This window comes from Oreochromis aureus, linkage group 11 (assembly GCF_013358895.1).
Source record: "Oreochromis aureus strain Israel breed Guangdong linkage group 11, ZZ_aureus, whole genome shotgun sequence".
NCBI lineage: Eukaryota > Metazoa > Chordata > Actinopteri > Cichliformes > Cichlidae > Oreochromis > Oreochromis aureus.
The window spans coordinates 9684615-9704725 of NC_052952.1; the positions used below are offsets into that span (position 1 = coordinate 9684615).

General features: G+C 40.8%; 1 protein-coding gene across 4 annotated transcripts in view; it reads left to right on the top strand.

Moving 5' to 3' along the window:
* LOC116322587 (triple functional domain protein-like) overlaps window positions 1-20111 on the top strand; it is a 106694-nt gene that overhangs the window by 28921 nt on the left and 57662 nt on the right. For 3 of the 4 annotated variants that reach the window (XM_039619558.1, XM_039619556.1, XM_031742690.2), the window contains 6 exons: window positions 11750-11824; window positions 12949-13063; window positions 16505-16697; window positions 17569-17673; window positions 17794-18234; window positions 19005-19127. In XM_039619558.1, coding sequence (XP_039475492.1) covers window positions 11750-11824; window positions 12949-13063; window positions 16505-16697; window positions 17569-17673; window positions 17794-18234; window positions 19005-19127 — 1052 coding nt within the window. Of the gene's footprint in view, window positions 1-11749; window positions 11825-12948; window positions 13064-16061; window positions 16199-16504; window positions 16698-17568; window positions 17674-17793; window positions 18235-19004; window positions 19128-20111 lie in introns of those variants that run through there. The other variant, XM_039619557.1, reaches the window with a different exon arrangement.

Below are 20111 nucleotides of genomic sequence, written 5' to 3' on the forward strand. Positions count from 1 at the left end.
ACTACAATTTCTCCCGATAGGATAGAAAAACAGCAAGCTAATTACTTTATGCACCAGTGTTGTTTCAGTTATTTTGAGGTTTACTAACATGATGCAAAGGCTAAAATATAAAAGCTTTTCACATAAATAAACAAACCGATTATTATGTGTGAGCATGCTTCAATAAATAGGTTTGCTACTACCTGTATAATTTTTAAAGACTAACTGTATCAGGTGAAGAAGATCCAAGTCCCAGCAGACACACTGTATATAAATACACTTGAAAATATGACAAGAAGGACATTATTTACATTAAGGGCCCTGAGGTGGCCCACTGCTAAAGCTTATAGCAACAGATTCTGAGTATTAGTCAGAGAGCAGATTACAACCAATCATTATTAAAGCCTATTTCACTCACAAATCCACCAGCTACAACTGTTTGGCTGGCTTAACTTTTTTTTTCCTGTGAGTAGCTAGCCAGGCACACAGGGTGGGGAGAAACTATTAAATGCAAAGCAGCACTTGTTACTAAATCTTGTTTTGGGGAGGGGTTAGTGACATGTGGGGGGACATAGTGAAGAAAAGCCAGTTGGTGAAGGCAAAAAAGAGCTGGCAGCGTCTTTGGCTTTCTGCAGCTCAGAGGGTGGCGGGGCGTTGACCAATATATGGCACGGCTGTTGTTCACTTGCCTCCTCACCATGCCACAGTGGTATAATCAGAAAGCTAGAAGTGGTAGGGGCGATAGCCGCTGTAAATTTTGATAGGATGTAGTGTAGGACTATATAGATTGGAATGGTTTGCTGCTGGATTTAGTTTACCCATGGCAGTGCTGGATAACCACAGCTGGCAGTACGCCCAGGCTGGAAAAACCCTGATCAGGCTATCAGGTAGAGTATTGTTTATTATAAATGTATTTTGTTATGCTTACCCAAAATCCTGTGATGAGACAGGGTGTGTGGTTAAAAATTAATAATGTCCACGAAGAGATATTTACCAAAATTCATTCCAATCTCTAGAGATGTATTTATTTTCCCTCCTTATTTAATGTTGGTGATCAGGAGCCTCATTAGGCCTCACAATGCTTTGTCATTTGTGATGTTTGTGTCCCATGATTAATGCAGAATGGCTTTAATGCAATACAGCTGTATCAAAGCAGTTCCCAAGAGAAATAAATAATAGGAATGCATAGCAAACCAGTTCAAAAAATGCACACTAAATGATACTGATGTGATGATTATAATTTAGATTTTGTGATTTTTTTTAACTGAGGGGCCTGTGGTTTTATTGATGTTAATGGGTCACAAGAGCCAAGATGAGGGGGGTTGACAAGGGAGAGTCTGTCTGTGTGTACAATGTCGGGTGCTTGAAAAGGTTATCATTCTCCTGTTAAGTAGGTAGTAAGAGTAATAGAAACTAAGAACTGTAAGTTATATTACCATATAAATAGGAAGAAAAAGGAAACTACTATCTTATATTTGTTTATTGGGTGTTAAGGGTGCATTATGAAAATCAAGACCATACCTAAATAGTCAGTCTGCACAGCCACAGTGGGTCAGTGCCATGTGTTGAAACAGATTGACCAGTACAGCTGGTCTTGATGGAACCAAAAACAGACCTCAAAGATTCACATATTGTGCATAACATTGGGATGCTTTTAGCTCCTTAATATATTCCTCTAATGCCACTAGAAGAAATGACAGCTACCCATCTTTTTGTAGTAAAAGCCATCTTTTTTTTCTTCCTCCATACTAGTTTAATCACAAGACTGAGTACCTGCAGGGGTAATGAATGCAGGTGTCTGAGTAGATGACTTCTGAGGCGATTAGAAGAAGTGGTGCGATTTGTCACGATGGGTACACAGCAGAGTGAGATCAAAACAGAGCCAGCTGAGGGAGGATATATAAAGCCGCAGGCATAGTTTCATTTAAAATACACACACTAAAGCAACGCTTGGATCAATCTTTGCACCTGAGACTGAGTGAACTTTTGTTTTGTATAGTAAAGCGCACTGACCTAGTCTTTTGGCCCGATGATCAACAGTACTGTAAAAGCTTGAGTATGTGTGCACTGTAATGTTCTGATGAATGTTATTGAGGGAAATTAAAGCAGTGACATGCCCATCAAACTTTGTTGCAGATTTTCAAAACTTTAAAACCCCCTTCATGCTGCAGCACTTTGGGTGTCTCATGTTTATATTCAGTTATGGCTCTCCTGCCCTATAAAAGCTGGATAGATGCAAAATGACGAGCGCTTCCAATCGAAAGGCCGTCCTCTGTTGTTGACATCGCCTGAAACAAAAACCTGATGCTGTCGTCCTGCAACATTTATTTCAGCAGAGGTTAACTTTGCCCACACCCCAACATTTAAGACTAAACTAAGTAATGCCAAACAGAAACAAACCGAAACAGTGGGTTACTAGTAGTGAGGCTGAGGTGAATGCCAAGTATGTCAGAAGCAAATACAGTCAAACTGCAGAGGGAGGTGAGAATGGAGACAGACAGAGTGAAAGGACGTCGCACAAGAGATGAAAAGTGCAAAGAACAAAGCGAGGAGGAGACTTAAACACTGAGGTTGTTATTCAGACTCAGTGAGCTGAGAACAGAGCAGTGAAACAGCTGTAGCATCTTAATAAGAACACATAAAGGACTTATAATCTCTCAAGGTGTATTCTAACCGGATCGCAAATGAAACAGCTGCACATACAAACAGACAGCCGCGCATGTTGTCTCATGACCGCAGGCTCACTCCCAAGTTCTGCAGACCTCGTATATATATCACTGCAAAGTGCTACACTTGCAAGATAATTCCAGGAGTGTGTATGCAAGTGTTTTGCATAGCGATGCACTATTATGAGGGCACAGATGTGACCACAGTAGTTCATTATCCCGCATTGAAACTTTGATTGTACCCTTCGTCGGCCTCCCTCACAAACAGCTCAGTGAATTAGCCTTCACATGCACAATCACTTGCTTGCATAAGACTGCTGACCATTGTTTATCTTTGCACTGCCCCTCAACTGCTAACACACTCTGCTAAATAAGAGTTATATTTAGGGGTCGAGTTGTATTTGTTGTATTGTTTGACTTGGACATGATTTTACAGAGCTGTTAGTCCCGCGGTTTGTTCTGTACAATGACTTGTTCATTCAGCGGGGCTTTAAATTTATGGCATATATTTAGTTTCAGTCTGTCATCTCTTAGGTTTTCCTGTGATAATCCCTATAATAACTTATTTACGCAAGTGACATTGTGTTGAAGGGTTGCATTTAAGTTTTCATTCAGCTTGTTTTAAACATTATGCTGTTTGTAGTAATGTGCCGAGCAGCATTTAAAAAAGTTATGAGGAAAAAAAAGAAGAATCCATGATAGCAGTGTTTTATCTGAAGCAGCGGTACTGCAGATTTGAGATTTAAGCACAGTGTGAGAGCCGCAGCGTGGTATTAGTTTTTTTGTTCTACCTTTCCAATTTGTTATGATTTATTCATGGCCTCTTTCTGTTGGGTTTAGGGGTTATATCCCGGTCGAGGGGTTGCGGTTGGAGCAAAGTGTTATTTTTGCTGTAAGCCACACTGTAACAACAATATGAGAAACCCGATGAAAGTTGAGCTCGCCACAGTCCCCGGGCCACCTGCCAGCTCCCGATGAAGGTCGCAGAATTAGAGTGGAGTGGGGCAGGGGCTGCTAGAAGTGATTGTATGTGAGGAAGACGTGTGAATGAAAGCGCCAAAAATAAATAAATGCAGGTGATTTACAGCTGTAGAGCCTAGAAAGAGAATCAGAGAGAGAGGAGCAGAACAAGAGAGCGCGATGAGAGAGTTTGCTGTTGTTTATCTTATCACCCTGTTGCACGGGAGCAACACTCACTTCCTAGTCCTGGTTGTCACACCAGGGACATGATGACTGCCCTGCTTGTCATAGAGACCAGGCCAAACATTCTTACATGAAGGGAAAGGTAGCTTGATATCCACCACACACTAGGGGGATGAGCAGAAATAGAACGCAACACGACAACGTCATGTGACAGACACATGACAAATCTAGGTGATGTGTGAATGGATGTGCTAACTGAGCTTAAAGCTGCTTTTCTTGTAAAAGACTGCAAAAATAGCTGCAATAGTTCAGTATTGAATTGTATAAGCTGCGTGTCGTAGATTTTTTTAGTGCGGTCAGCGTTAATCTTGTTAAAATGACGTTAACGCCATAACCGCATTAATGCAGCAAATCTGTGTTAGCGAGTTACCGCGGATCGCCCTGTGCGTGGGGCTGGACAGCATCAACTCGTTAACGAGCTAACCATGCTAACATGACTTTGGTAAGCTACGAAGCCGCACTGCTTGATGGATTGTCGGAGCATTACGGCTACTATAGTCAGGAGCCTCGCGGAGTAAAACGTACTGTGCTTCAACTTAATATTACCGTATTGTGTGTGTATAAGGACCACAAATGGCACCTGTTAAGATCTGTACGTTAACGAGCTAACCGTGCTAATGCGTTGAAACCATGCAGCCCCACACAGGGGCGATCCGCGCTAACTGGCTAACGGAGATTTGCCACGTTAATGTGGTTATGACGTTAACGTCATTTTAACAAGATTAACGCTGACAACACTAATTGTTTTGTTGTTGTTGTTGTTACTGTGGAGTTACTGTGCTTTTTTTATTTTCTGCCTTACTTTTGCGCTAGTGGTGCAATGGTGGATGCTTATGTTAAACATTATACATTATCTTTACTCTTAGATCTGTATGATGCCATAGATATATCTTCATTTCAGACTTACAGCTCTGTCTGTGAGCACAGCAGAACTACCCACTGGCATTTCAGACTTCTTGTTGTGAGAGGCAGCCAGTTAGAAGAAAGCTTGTTTAAAGTGACAGGACCTGGAGCAGTGTTTGTCAGACAGCAGATGAAGTGATGGTTTGTGTTAGCATCCAGGGTAGGCTAAGAGTTATTTTGATCATGCAAAGCTACTCTAGCTGATTCAAAAATAGAAATATGGAGCTTATTGAGCTTAAAACAAATGGCACACCTAGTGTCTCAATTACACAATTAGTGCAAGATTTATGGATACAGCTTGCTAACCAGGGTTGCTAGTGTTAACTAATAGTGTAATAGCCCGCCCTCTCTCCCAAACTTTCTTAAAGAGCTAATATAATGGCATACAAAAATTCTAAGGTTAAGGTTTCCAAGACTAGTGGGTGACATCACAGTGACTATTTCCATCCTTTATGTACAGTTTATGGAGCGTCTGTGGCCTGTGCCCTGCTTTTTGCCAAAGTTCTCTTTACTTTTATCCAAAAAGCTTATAAAGTGGCACATCCGTCCCTCTGAGGGAGCACTATTCTGAGAGGCTCACAAAGGATGTCAGTCACACTGCTGCACCGTGAAGCACCAGCCAGAACAGCACCAGCACACATCCATACACATATAGAACCTTTAAAGCTGCAAGTGTGCCTGTCTGTATATGTAGCAATCACAGGGTTAGATATATGTCAGGCAGTTTCCAAAGCTTCTGGACTGTCCAACAAGCTGTTCTGACTGGGTATATTGGTCCCATAAATGAATCCGCTCGCACACTTCCTCAGTGTCTGCGCTGTTCCCTAAAAGCTGCACATATACTGAGCCAAACCATGCTGAGCAGTGCAACAAATGACTCCCAGTTCTCTCTTTTAGCACAAACACATAGTGAGGGTCACATACTGGGCTCTGACCCAGAACTGAAGTATGGAAGAAGCATATGAACTGGACTGCAGTTCATATGCTTCTTGTATTGTAAATCTTCATACGTGGTCACCACTTAATTTTAAAGAGTCTTGCATTCTTACAGCTGTGATTTGTTAGATTTGTCCTGTAAAATATTGTTGTATGGTAAAGTGCTGGGTGCACATTTTTAGTATGAAATTCATTTCATAGCGAGTGCTGCTCTAAATCTCTGAATCTCACCACATTGATCCTCGCTGGCAGCTGGAATGCGCGTTATCAAATTTTTGCTGGGATGGTCACGATATCGGCCAGTGGAATTGTACTGTAGTATTTCTGCAGCGTTATGCTGCATGCCTGATCTGTTCCACTGCACTACATTTAGCCTGGCTTGTAATTGGTCTGAGTTTGAGGTTACGAGGTTATGAGCCAGAGGATTGGCATCGTGTGGCATGGCAGGCTGCACAGATGCACCGTGTTCAGTCTAGCCTGTGGTCTGACGGATTGGAATCAAAGGGATTGGCCCTGTGCACCGAGGCTGTGATTTCCAACTTTCTGTGGAAAGACGACGCACATATGCTCATTTTGGATTATGAGATGTTGTTGCAGTGCTTGTAGGTGAAGCAATTGCTTGCAATTATCCCTGCATGTGTTGCAATTTTGGTTGGGGGTTCGTAGAATTTCTACATTACTGTCTAAACTTACTGCATTCATTCCCCCATTACATCTCAATAAAGCCTTCTAAAAACTAGCCTGTAACCCAGATTGGAAACGATGTAGGATGTTCTCAGTCTGTGCTGTGAAGAATTAGTACAACACTGAAGACAATCTGTTCTCCAGTAGTGTATTCAGATTAGTATGTGAGTCTTTCCAGCCCGGAGTTAGGAGGGAAAAGGATTGGCATGCTTCTGCTACATGACTATGCGAATTGATGGATTTAGGGCACAATCCTTTTGGAGTTAGAAAGACAAAAAAGGGCTGAACAGAGTGAATCTGTGTCATCACCTCTTGCTCCGACTCTGCTTTCTAAATTCATGCAGAGCAACAGGAGTGAAAACGCAATGTTCTTTGTGGAATTTTGGAATCACAGAAACATTACAGTTTCGAAACCATGCATGAAGCTCTTTACTCCCACGTACAGGCTCAGTTAAGATCTCACGTGAAGTTAAATGCAAGCTGCAATTTTCTGTCTTAAGCTCAGATGAACTGAAAGGGTTGACTGACCCTCGAGCAACATAAAAACACAGGTTTTGCCAAGTTGCTGCCACTATCAAACATACAGCAGTTTGCATTATTATACAAATGAGCAAACTGTACGGGATCATCTTTGCTTTTTGCTTGTTATTGTTTGCAAGAAAGAGAGAAAAAATCATTCACCTCTGACCTTTTCTTCTATTCAATTCAATTATTTTTAATTTTATTTATATAGCGCGAAGCATTGTAAGGTAAAGACCCTCCAATATTACAGGGGAACCCCAACAATCAGAGAACAGCCAATCAGTAAGCACTTGGCGAAAGTGGGAAGGAAGAACTCCCTTTTAATGGAAAGAAACCTCCAGCAGAACCAGGCTCAGGGCAGGGCAGCCATTTGCCATGACTTGTTGGGATCGTGAATATTACATGGTTTTGAATAATACTGAATATCCAATAAATGAAAAAAAAAAAGTAAAACAATATCAGAGAATAGTGCACGACCTAAATATGTAGTGGAAATGCAAATTGCTACAAAGAGCACGCCTCGCAACCCAGAGAATTGTCTTATTTCACGCATTATGTGTTATTTGCACCTTTGATGGATGTCTGCACAATGTCTCCATTAACAAATGTGCAAAGAGACAGAAAGCGTTTAAGTGCATATGTCGCTGCCCACATTTCTGTCTGTGATGAATGACAAACTGTTATGCATTGCATATGTCTAGATGATATGTCATGTGTGCAGCTGATCCTCTGTTTCGCATTCATCTCCTTGCATATCCTGATACTTTCTAGATTTGAGGAAAGATATCTTGCTAAGGCCCTTTGTCTTCATTTCCTGTTTAAATTGTTGTAATATGTTATAATAATAAAAAGCTTACTATAAAGGCCATATTTTGTGGACAAGCATTATTCATATTACAGGGTGCTAAATGCACACCACCAGTAAAATGGATTGTACTCATTATGAGACCGCTATGAACAAAGAATCTGTGATTGAAAAGATTTATTTCATGCTCAGTAGACTTGTAAATGAAGGGTCGCATGTAGTGAAAAGAGGAGATTGTTGTGTGTGTGCTTCTTTTGTTTTAATACCGTGCTATGCAAAAGCCTCGAGCCACCCCTCATTTCTTTATATTTCGCTAGGAAAATTGGAAATGTGTAGAAATGGGTGCAGGGATTTATTGAAAAATGTGTAAACATAAATTGAAATACAGTACATAAGGGAAAAACAGCATTTGCACAATTGTAACAAGCTTGAAAGTCAATATTTGGTGTGACTACCTTTATTCTTCAACACAGCCGGACCTCTCTTAGGCAAGCTTAAAGTAATTTCTTTCTTCATTAGTCTTCAGGAATAGTTCTCCAGGCTTCTTGGTTTCCATTCAAAGATGAGCCCACGTTGGGCTCTTGGGAGGCTATGTTGTGTTTTTGACCAACAAGGTATGCTTTTTAATATATTAGCAATTTGCAGTAATTGTTGTGTTACAAAATGAAGTCATTTCACCAATGAGATTTTTTCCTCATAGTATTGCATGGTGGATCAAAGTTTGATGGTACTTTTCTGAGTTCATAATTCCATTCCATCAATTCCACCATGACATGATGATGTAGACATTCACTGGTGTACCTCACTGCTGATCTCCTGTGCACAAACCAATGACCATTTGAACCAAAAATTTCATCTTGGATTCATTACTGTCACTGATTTTCAGCTGCATTTCTGATGTTCGTGTGTCAGGTCAAGGATTTATTCCTGTTTCTTAAGGACTTGTCTTGTAGATGCTGTTCATTTGCTGAAAATCATTTTTTAGGCCTGGCACACCTTTTGTCCAACTCTTGTCCAGTTTCCTCAGATTTTTTAAAGTCATACTGCACACATGCTGAGATATACCAAGTTTTGGCTAATAGCGGTTTAAGACTCACCTTGTTGGTCGAAAAAATGCTTAAACTGTGTTGTCGTTGACATTTTTCATAGATTCTTCTAAAGAAATGGAAGCAAATGATGTGTTTTTGCAATACAATTTAAAACTGTTTCTTACCTTAGTTAGTTACCTTTTTTATGCTTGAATGATTCACAGGTCAGTGTTAAGTGGTTTGGTCAGGTATAAGGACTGGACTGAAAATGAGTGAAAATGTCCAAAGAAAAACTTGAAACACCCCCAGAAAGCCTGAATAACTACACAACAGTGTGTGTGTGGCAAGAGGCGGTGATGGGATGTCATGAATCACAGTGTGTAGGGTAGTACTTACTGTTTAGTAAAATTAGGAGAGGCTCTGATGTCATAAGTAATAGGCCATCATACTGTGAAACTTTCTCTTTACTGCCAGCTGCTCTCGATTTTTTTTTAGCAGCGCAGCATTTATGTTAAATTCACCACCTAATTTTGAAAAATCAGTATTTAGGCATTAAAATATACAACTGCAGATCTGTTTAGCTTAGCACAGTCCTCAGCATAAAGCTTAAGTGCATATATGCCCAGCTTTCTGCTGTCTGACCTGGTCTGATGTGTGGTGTTTGAGAAAGGTGCATAGCTTGAGTTTTAGCGGGGAAAGCAGGAGTGTAACAGAGGTCAGTGCTGGCTGCGTGCCAGAGTCAGTATCTTACATAAACTACCACTGAGAGGAATGTGTCTGGGGCACACTTCACAGGAAAGGCACACATGTGCTAACACAAAAACGTGCTAGAGGTGTATTGTTTCTTTTTGCCTTTGCTCTGTATAGTGCTGACTTTCAGTGAACGCAGTCCCAGCAACAAAGCACTATTCTAAAGACACACACTGAAGTCTCTCTGTTAACACTTTCCATGATCAGTCTTATTACTATGATTTTTAAAAAAATTTTTTATCTGCAAGTAGGAGGACATGGAGGCTTAAAATATGTGGGTTTCCCTATCCTCTTACCAATGGAAAGACAATAAAAAGCCATTGTTGCTACGTCAGTCCCATTTTCTGTCAGCTGGTTGTGACATTATCCTTGAATCAGTCCAGTCGCTTCCCACAGAGAGGTGACGTGATACCACTCAGGCCTGACTTCAAACCGTGGCTGAAATCAATATTACAGGAGCTGTTTAAACCTGCAGGAGCTATTTAGCTGTTTCTCTCTTTGTTTTTCTGCAGTCCTCTGTGTGCTGTCACAGCTGGTTGTTCTGTCCCCATATTCTTCTCCATGCTTTCACAAATCCGACTTGGCTTCTCTATTTCTGTGATGTCATACTGCACATTTAAAAGATAGCCCCCCCCCCAATCCAATAGATCATTTATCTTTTTGCCAACTCATTTATCTCTCTGTTTATCTCTTGCTTCCTGTTTCTTCATATCTTCAGCTTATAACTCACTTGCAACCTAGGAGAAGCAATCACAGGTTTAATGGCACTCATGTTGAAATATATCTACATTACATCATGTCACTCAGTGTTTGAATTGTGCCATCAAGCCATCACTTTTTTTAGAGTAATATTAAGTCACTACCTCCTGCTGGAGATATTGGCTTGTACTTGTCACGACTGACTTTTATTGAAGGGAATTTGGCATGATTCAGCACTCAGTAGACTGGCCTCTCTGACTAGTTGGTTTCTGTTGGTAGTCAGTATGATAAAGTGCTTATATTAGAAATGCCAAAGCAGCACCGTGTTTGTGCAAAGTTGTTACTACGTATTCCTTTTTTTGACCCCCTAGGCTCTGTTTATCAGAACTTGCTTCTTATTGAAGCGTTTTATGCAAAGCAGGGCTGTTATTTTTCAGCGCCTTCCTGGGTATGATAGTCTGTGCCCTCAGTTCTAATAGCATTATCACGCCTTGAGTCAGTTGTAGTTCAGGTGATAGCGGTGATTTATGTGGTGGCGGGACTTAAGATAATGAACCGCATCCGTTACATTTCTTATGTGGTTGTGTGAGAGAGATTACTAAGAGCTACGTGAGGAATATCTGATGACATCACTAGCAAACTGAAACTGCAGACAGAGCCCCCTCCCTACCCGCCAGCTCCTTACTCATATATTCACTAGCCTGAAATGTCAATATCATCATGGCTGATGTATATTTTCTTTTACCAACTATGGCATTATAGCGTTTAGCTATGCATTATTGCCCTTTTCAGCCCTTCATAATGAAATTTCCTGAAAAATAAATATGCTTATCAGTTATCACCAAATACCAAAGTACTGCCTTCAGTAAACGTGCTGTTTTCATGACTTCATGGCTTCAACATGATTTGATATGAAGGAGAAAGAGAGACTGAGGGTGTGTGTGTGTGCGTGTGTGTGTGTACATAAATGCTCCATCTTCCTGGTATTAACCAATGTGCCATCTGTTGAGGAGGCGAGGCAAAGGGGATGACATTTCAGCAACATAGTGTAACACACTGCCATGACTATTGTGGGAAATCCTGAGTAAACCTAGCTAGGCTGAACATTCAGTGCTAAAGCAATGGACGATTTCAAAAATAATGCAAATGTAATAGCTTGCAAGCTACAAGAAGCAGATTTTGTTGGCAGCTAGTTAGATCTGCAGCCCGTCTTAACTTCTTCAGAATTACTACTAATAACAACATCAACGTTAACTCAGTTCCATAGAGCCACTTCTGCTGTGTCTGTGGTCATTGATATGAACAAAGTTACAAACAGCATTATAATGTACATTTATGTTGTTTTTTTGCATGCCATGCTATAAAGTGGGTTACCTTATTTAAGTGTTTTGCCTTTTTTCCTGCAGGCTTTTTCAGAGGCTCAGTTATCTTTAAACATGATGTGTTGCAGGGTCATGTATCCTCTACATGGATGTAAAAGTTGAATGACCTTGGTCTAATTGCTGTCTCTGCGTTAAAGATTTTGATTTTAAATATTTTATTCTGCTTACACCTTTATTTTTTCTGTGTTTCAGGGTTTCATCGTAATGAGGATATGAAGGCCATTGATGTGCTTCCTATCCTCAAGGAGAAGGTTGCCTTTCTCTCAGGTCAGTTTCATTTTATGTGCTGTAATTGTAAGTATCTGTTTCAACTGTAAGCTCACTGAAACTTCCATTCATCCTTTTTCAGTGAAGAATTCAGTCTAGTTATTCTGACATTCAGCAAAATTGTGCTCTAACTATACTATATTGCTGTAGAGATTGCTGCCTCACGTTGTGTAGCCTACTAGCTAGTCATGAGTTGCTTTGCTCTAATTCTACTTCCTTAGGTTTAGACACTTTCCAAATAATGTATTCACATTTCTAATCTATTTATTTAGTGAAACATGCACAACTGAAACTCTAGGAACCAAAACTTGAGCAGTATTTTCTGTAGTACTTTAAGCCAACTATGTTTCCTCATCAGTGTGCTTATCATGCAGATGTCTCAGGTCAGTCTCTATCTTTTGTGTGGCTAGACATTATTATAAACCATTAGGTGTTGCTAATTGTTAAGCTAATTTTGTGAGGACACTGTTGTATTTTCTGTAGTACTTTAAGCCAACTATGTAGTGTGCTTATCTGCAGCAGGAGTCTCTATCTTTTTGACATTATTATAAACCATTAGGGGCTAATTGTCTAATTTTGTGAGGTGTTGAATTTGCTAGCTTAATAGTTTGGGAACATGGGCACATTTTTGGCTTTAAAGGTGAGAGGTCAGTGACATCATCCTTGAAAAGTGTGAAATTTTCACATGGAAATGGAGACTGATCTTGGGTATATTTGTTGGTTCCCCCATTGCAGTTGGTATGTGTAGGTAATTTATTAGCATTGACTTATTTCTCTGAACTCTGAATTTGACTCGGCATGGTTTTGATCTGACTTTTACCTTATTTGTGTTAACTGTATTGGCATAGTTGTGAGTAATTTAAGATACTTTTTTTCTGTCAGATTAGTAGTTGGTGTGGTTTGTTATAGCTCTGTGACTGGAACTCTATTACCAGTCTTGTAACTGCAAGACTAAATTCACACCTGGCTCTCAACAAAAGTAACTTGTTTTGAAGTTTCAGTTGACCTGTCTTTGTATCTGAACCAGCTATCTCTACTCACTAGTTATCTCTGACAATTGTGAAAAGAAAATATCTTCATTATTTAAATAGGTTTTCTTTGTGTCATTGTATTTCTATGCGAAGGTGGCAGAGACAGACGTGGAGGTCCGATTCTCACCTTTCCAGCGCGGAGCAACCATGACAGAATACGACCCGAAGACCTGCGCAGGCTCATAGCATACTTGGCCACCATCCCAAGGTAAGGATAGTGGAAGACATATCCATCTATGGACGTGCATAGACACTTAAATGTACCCTTTGCTATAGCTTGCTATTGATGTTTCCCACGTGTTTGCCACAACTGGACATGATACAAATGACAGCTGCTAGATGAAAATGTGTGTTCCCCAACTGGCTTGCAGTGGTTTCTGGAGGTTGCTGGCTGTCATTGGGTAAAATTAGTTTTAAAGAAGATGCCAAGGTTGCCTGTAGGTGAGCAGCAGTACTTTTCACAGTTTTGCTACAGCTTAGAGAGTAGCCAGCCAATCTTTGTAGACAAGTTCATCACTTCCATTCAGTCTATCACCATGGCAATATGCTAACAACCAATGTAGTCACAAGGACGTTTTGGGGGAATACACGTTTCTCCCAGCCAAAAGGTAGCTGCCAAGGGGTCACTGACTGGCTCAAGTAAAGATTTTCTCATCGACTTCCATCAACCTTCATCTACAACCTACTCATCTTTCCTTCATGACCACTGATTGCCAGATGGTTGTGCGCTCTAGGCCTGTATGACTGGGACCTTATTCACTTGATCCTACCTTGTCACCATGATTGTCCCACATCCAAAATGTCAAGCAAGTTAACATCAGATGGTAAGCGGTCATGTATCCACAAAGCCTGAAACAGACAAAGTATGCTCATTGCTTAGTTTGTGTTCGACTTTCCCACCTGTCTTCAATTTAAAGAAAAAAAAAAAAACGGAAGCAAAACCCAAGGCAACAGTAACGTGGGCTGTTTTTATTTTGGATTCTCTGTGGAGAATTAGCCCCTGCCCCCTCTTCCTCTTTTTACCTTCTCATTTCCTCTTCGCTTTCTAGAAAAAGCTGCTACTTTGCTTAGCTTACCTCTCACCCTGTTCTGTCTCTGTCACTTTGTTACTGATAAAGTGTCTAAGGGTATATTGCCAATTGTTGGCCCCCACCCCACCTCCCGTTCCTGCATTTGATGTGTTGTCATGCTAGACTAGAGTCTGCTGCACACTCAAAACGTGTTGCCACAGGAAGCATTTCCAAAGTTGTACTCCGTTGCTCCCTGTAGTTGTGTGCAGGCTGATCTTGAAATCTAGAAGCACCTTTAATACGTAGCTCCGGGCGTTTACCTGTTTGGAGTCGGTTGTCATTAGCTTAGAGGGAAGCTTGCACTTTTCTTCTCTGCTGCGTCTGATCTCCCCTGTGCTATGCTTACTAGTGCTTTGCAGGTTGAGTGCTTTAAAGTCTTTTTCACGGTGGAGTTTGGAGATTTGTCTTGAGGCAAGAAGTGGTCCAGATCAGTTACTGAAAAAAAAGATGGAGTGCAGATTGTGTGTGGGCTATATCATACCGTTTTAATACCGGTGTAATCCACAAAACAGATAGGAAAATGAAATATCGCGATAGAATATGGGTAAACGCGCTGCGCAGTGCCTTTGTTTACATACGCATTCTTTTTTTAGGCGACGCAGAATGAGAAGAGCGGCGGATCGTTAAATGAAACAGATGAACCAGAACTGGTTTGTAAAAATGCTGCAACTTCAGTGGTGTGGAACTGGTTTAGCTTTAGCCTGTCAGATACACACCAAAGCACTATTTTGCTAGCGCATGCTAGCGGGCACCCTCATTATTACTCTGTTGTTTGGAAAATACGGCGCACTTAAAATCAATCTCACCCTTTTTGTCTGAAAATCGACAGTGCCCCTTATAATCCCGCAATTGTGCCTTATGTATGAACTCTGGTTGTGTTTACTGACCTGCGATTTTATGTACACGGCTTGAAAATCTGTCAAAAGTAGAGACTTTGCTAAGCTACGACTCAAGGCGATGAATTGTCGGACATTACGGCTACCGCAGTCAGGAGTTCATGGAGTGATCGCACTGTGCTTCAACATAATATTACCGTTGTGTGCATAACCTGATTTTGAAGTTTTGTGGATATTATACATGGTTATGCTGAGGATATGTCGCTTACCAGTTTCCACTGGAAATCTTTTGTTAAACTGTCAGTGAGGAATTTGCACTGTTACATTTTTATATAACTTTAATGCACATAAAAATCAGCTGCTTCTTTAAGTGAAAATACATTGATGGCTTTGCACTAATAAAGTTGTTGAGTTGTAAAGTATTTTTGTCTTTTGTCAATTATATCGTTTGGAGATTTGTTATCGCAAATTTTCAAATGGTCCAGATAAATTTTTGAAAATATCGATGGAGTGCAGATTCACTGATCTTTTAGTTCATCTGTGGGATGTCAGAGGCTGAATGAGGCATTTTCAGACCCTGCATGTATTTCAGTAGCAGCAGCAGAATCAAGTTTAACTGTTGGGTTCACAGCGTTACTTTGTTTACTCTCTATAGATTATGTGCGTAGTTTTCAATTCCCTTGGATCATCCCACAGAATATATTCTCAGATCAAATGCCTAAAAACTCAAAAAGAGGGTGAATGAAGTAAATTATGCACACGAGCAGTTTATGTTTTATGTCAAAGTGCTTGTTGTTTTAAGTTTGGAGAGCAGTCTGTGTTGGATAAAAAGTTTATGTTAAAATCATTATCTTAAGGCAGACCATTTTGCCAATCTGATCTCTTTATTAAAATTGTTGAAATAATTTTCTCTAAAGTATTTTTTGGGACTGAGAGGTAAAAAACAAGTAGCTACCTCTAACTAAAGCCCAAGAAGCCGATACAGCTGGTGTGCAAAGACTTACAGGCTTCCAAACGGCTCAGCTCTTTAGAAAGAGGTAAGACTGGAGAGGATAAAAGATTAGTCAGAGGTGGCCAGTCATCCAGTCGGAAGACCGAGGAGTGTCATAAGTCAGGAGGAGGCCAGCTTCTTTTCCTCAGCTTAATTTCTCTTCCTCCTGTCTAAATATTTCTGCTGCCTTACCCCCTTTTTTTTCAGTACCCTCCTTCCAGCCTCAGTATCTCTCTTTCTCACTCGCTCTCCTCTCTACCCGCTCTGCTCTGGGGTTTTTTTTTCTCTATCCATTTGGCTGCCGATCTGTTTTCATAGAGTGTGGTCAGAGTGAGATAGAGCAGGAGGCCCTGCGTCTGTTTCTGTGTCCTAGCTGCACATTCAGATTAAAGCCTTTAATACTGAGAAACAACCTTTTATGGAAGTGTACGGCAGCAGGACTCCTGGTAAGCGGCGGTGGAAACTTCAACGCTTGAATGTTTTAACTGTTTTCTTTCCTCTCCAGATGCTGAGGAGATTGGGTACTTCAGTTAGAGCAGTTCCTTTAGAAAAGGGCTTTGTAATGTTTTGTTACGAGGCAGTGACGTCAAATTTTGTCCTTTCGTTGCCAGCATGGTTTTTTTTTCTCTAACCTGGCTTTAATGGTTCTATGTTAGCATTATAAATGTTAAATGTACTGCATCTTTTTCTTTGTGAATTAGCCCTTTATCCTGGGATATGACCTCGTTCATTTATTTCCTTTTTTTCTGCAGTGAGGAGGTGGCCAGACATGGCTTCACAGTCATTGTGGACATGCGTGGTTCTAAGTGGGACAGCATCAAACCTCTGCTAAAGATCCTTCAGGAATCGTTCCCTTCTTGTATTCACGTTGCTCTTATCATCAAGCCAGACAACTTCTGGCAGAAGCAGAGGACCAACTTTGGCAGCTCCAAGTTTGAATTTGAGGTAGGCGATGCTCGACGCACTTTAAATAGTACAGCATAAAAAAGTAATCATTTTAACCCAGCCACCTTGCTTTTTTTGTAATTTTTGCTTTTTGCTTTCATTTTCTTCTCTTTTTAATGCTGCATTACTGCATTTTGTTACGCACAGCAGATATAGATACCGGTTGTCTCGTCATGTCAGTGTACCGTATGCTCAGATGAGCAAATTGTTGTAAACTGTTAGTTAGTTTTGCATACCCGCTGGCCTTTCTTTACCAGCTCTAATTGGACTGTGCTTTGTGTCAGTGGCACGATTCTGTCCCGTGTGGGCATGTAGAGGTGGTATATTTAGTTCTGACCCAGTTACTATGGAAACAGGATATATAGGACATGGCAAAGAGTTTATTCCTAACTTTAGTGCATTGGCTTTGGACAAGCAACTTGTTGTATTTTTGTTTTTGTTTTTTTTTTTCCTTTTTGTGTATGACGTCAAACGTACTATTTTTGGCTGCACATCAAGTACCGTAGAGTTTTATTTATCATGCAGACTGCAGTGATTGAAGCATTCGTTTGAGAGATAACTCAGTCTTTCTTGTCAGAGGGGTTAATTGTGTTGAGGGTTTATATTAATAACATCTTATTAAACATGATGTTGTCTTTTTCTTCCTCACCACACCCATTCAAACACGGGTGTACAGTGCTTACTGACTGCGCATTATCTTTAGAGTCAAGTTTTTACAGTAGGAAATATCTTAAAGAGTTAACATTTGACTAGATTATTTGACTTGATTATATTAGCGTAAACTCTGCTTATTTTTCCTCTTTCGCCCTTTCGTCTATTTGTAATTCTTTTCTTTTTTCTTGTGTGTCCCAAATCTGCCTGCCCGCACCAGACGGTGATGGTCTCCTTAGAGGGTTTAACCAAGATTGTGGACCCTTCCCAGCTGACAGCCGACTTCGAGGGCAGCCTAGAATACAACCATGATGAATGGATTGAGGTTTTATTATTATTATTAAGAGTCTTATTGATGATCTTTTTAATAATTCAATTCTTTAATGCTAAATTCAATTCAATTTCCTCACTGAGGACAATAGCTGACTTCTAACTTTCCTTTCAGGTGCGGCTCTCTTATGAGACGTTTGCCAGTGATGCAGCGCGGGCTTTATCACGTCTTGAAGAACTCCAGGAAACCTTGTCCCAGCGTGATCTCCCACGGGATCTGGAAGGGGCTCGGCGGTTAATGGAAGAACATGCTGCACTGAAGAAAAGGGCCACGAAAGCATCCGTAGAGGAGCTCGACGCACAGGGACGGAGGCTGCTCCAAAGGCTACAGTCACAGACTGCAGGGGTTGGGAGTGTTGGAGCCAGCGGAGATTCTAACGACCACCATCACGGGTTTCACGTGCATGCGGACGTGCACAATCTGGTGGCTAAAGTGACAGGTTTGTTGGATAAGCTGCACGGGATGCGCCAGAATCTGCAGCAGTTGTGGCACATGAGGAAACTGAAGCTGGACCAGTGCTTCCAACTGCGGCTGTTTGAGCAAGATGCTGAGAAGGTCAGAGAACTAATCATGCTAATCACAAACGAACTAATCACAAAGTTATGTGTTGTCAGTTCTGCAGTTTTCTACATATACCTGATGTTAGATATGCCACTACAACAGTTTAACTTTTTGGACATGCAATTATTCATGGCTAATCTTTTGCATGAGCATACTTGCCAATTCTATTCAGTCATAGAAAAATATAACATGATCATCATCATCACTATGTAAGCCAGATAATTGAGACTCTATGTCAATATGGTGGTAAAGGTTCAATAAAGCTCACTGATGGCAGGTGTTAATTATTAATTTTCTTTTCCTTCTAAATGAATGGAGGACATAATATATGTCATCTTTACACTTATATTGGAAATTGCTTATATTCTTTAAATATATATTTATATTTCTGGTTGCCCATTGAGTTTAAATGCTCTTTGGAAATATATAATTGAGTTTTTCATTTTCCAAGTAATGTGTGAGTGTGTGCAAATGGAAACTGTAGCCCTATACACTGTTCAGGGTTTTTGGCAAGTACCTTTATTTAAGACACATTTGTCATATTCTTACCTCAGTAGAGGGTGAACAACAGCGGTCGCATCCCACACATAGTTTTTTAGTTTTCGTATCAGAGGAGCTTAGAGATGACCTTTGCCTTCTTCAGCGGTTGTGGTTAATTAGCAAGCAACAAGGCCTCTCACTCCTGCTGCCATGAGTTACCACAAGATGGGCAGCTTTTCATTTGATGTGCTTTTTGTAAAGCTATGTTTTCTCCATCTGTGTAGATGTTTGACTGGATAATGCACAACAAGGGGCTTTTCCTGACCAGTTACACGGAGATCGGAGGGAACCACCAGCATGCTGTGGAGTTGCAGACGCAGCACAACCACTTCGCTATGAACTGCATGGTAAGACCCTATCGTTAGCTGTCACGCACATACAAATGCACAGAAAAAGGTAATGCAGTCGTAAACTGCCATCATTCCTCTCATTCACACTAAATACTTTTTTTCCCCACCCTTTATCCCAAACCACCCTCTCCCTATATGGGGAAACTGATGTCTTCTGTCTTGCCATGCCCTTTTTCTCATATTCATCTTTTTTTGTACTCTGCTTCAACTCTGCCCCAGTTTGTCATGTCTTGTCATGGTGCTGTTCCCATAATTGACCCGCATTGCCTTTGTGCCCCTCCCACCGCTGTGTGCTGCCCTTTGCTGCTCTGCTCCGCCCTCCTCCCTGCGACATCATACCTCTAGTCCTTAGAGCTCTGCTGTTGGCTAATAAATTTAGCTGAGGATATTGTATTGTGGCACTGGACCCACCACACTATGTACTCTGCCCTAACTTTGTTTTCCTTTGTCACAGTTTGACTGGTAAGCCTCAATGGCCTTGCAAGGTTTCCGTTTCATCCTTTTGTCAATCCTTTGCAGTGCACTTTCTTTTTACATCCCTCATAACTTATAATGGTGTGTTATTCCTGCTTGTCATATATCATCAAGCAAGTAAACCAAGCTTGTTCCAGGCTTCATGGGATGCATTTAAATTAGTAGATTTGTTTTAGACTAAAAACAGCTTCAAAACAATCTGAGAAAAAAATAAGGATGTAGCCCACTACTTCTGATTTGAACAGCAAACTAGCCTGCCATTTTTCCGTGCCACTTTCTAAAAGTAATTATTTTTAGTGTAAAAGTGTAACCAATGGAGAGCAGGGCAACTGGCCTGAATCTTCTTACAGAGTCACTGGTGTTACGGATCATTTGCAACATTCAGCCCAGAGAGGGCGGTTTCAGTGACCTCCCACAGCCGGATGTTTCAACTGTACTGGCTAAGGTGAGCCAAAAAGCAACTGAGACAGCTGAGAAGACAGATAGACCTACACAGTATACTCAGGC